Raw genomic sequence first — 397 nt, 5'->3', positions numbered from 1 at the left:
TTTAAATGATTTTTTTTTAATTGCAGAAAAATTTTAAAACAACAAACATAAAAAAATGTACATCCTTCAATTGTAATACAAAGGACTGAGGAATCACCAATTATCAGACATTTTTAATTAACACAACAGCCATAAATCTGTCCATGTTTTCAGTTGGTTCTATGATCTGTTGGGGGTCTCCGGTGGGCGCTCTTCATCCTGTGTCGTCACTTTCTGCTGTGTTTCCTCCTCAGAGCTCCTCTTGATAGCCAGCTCTCTCTCAGCCGCTTCAACACTTGGGACTTTAGCTGCCTGGATGTGGAGCTTTCCATCAGGAGAAAGGTAGCAGCTGACGGCTTCATGGTTCACCCCTTCAGGCAGATCAAACTCCTGTCTGAACTCCTGCAGGCTGTAAGAG

General features: G+C 42.6%; 1 protein-coding gene across 2 annotated transcripts in view; it reads right to left on the bottom strand.

Annotated features, from left to right (window-relative positions):
• The window catches only part of LOC106513602 (heat shock protein 30), a 5,183-nt gene continuing 4,786 nt past the window's right edge, over positions 1-397 (bottom strand). Inside the window, exon 2 of one of the 2 annotated variants that reach the window (XM_014002525.1) lies at positions 1-342. In XM_014002525.1, coding sequence (XP_013857979.1) covers positions 160-342 — 183 coding nt within the window. In that variant the 3' untranslated portion in view covers positions 1-159. The remainder of the gene's footprint in view (positions 343-397) is intronic. The other variant, XM_014002524.1, reaches the window with a different exon arrangement.

This window comes from Austrofundulus limnaeus, unplaced genomic scaffold (genome assembly GCF_001266775.1).
Source record: "Austrofundulus limnaeus strain Quisiro unplaced genomic scaffold, Austrofundulus_limnaeus-1.0 Scaffold13, whole genome shotgun sequence".
NCBI classification, from domain to species: Eukaryota; Metazoa; Chordata; class Actinopteri; order Cyprinodontiformes; family Rivulidae; genus Austrofundulus; species Austrofundulus limnaeus.
The sequence above is the reverse complement of the archived record's forward strand: the minus strand, read 5'-3'. Positions and strand labels throughout refer to the sequence as shown.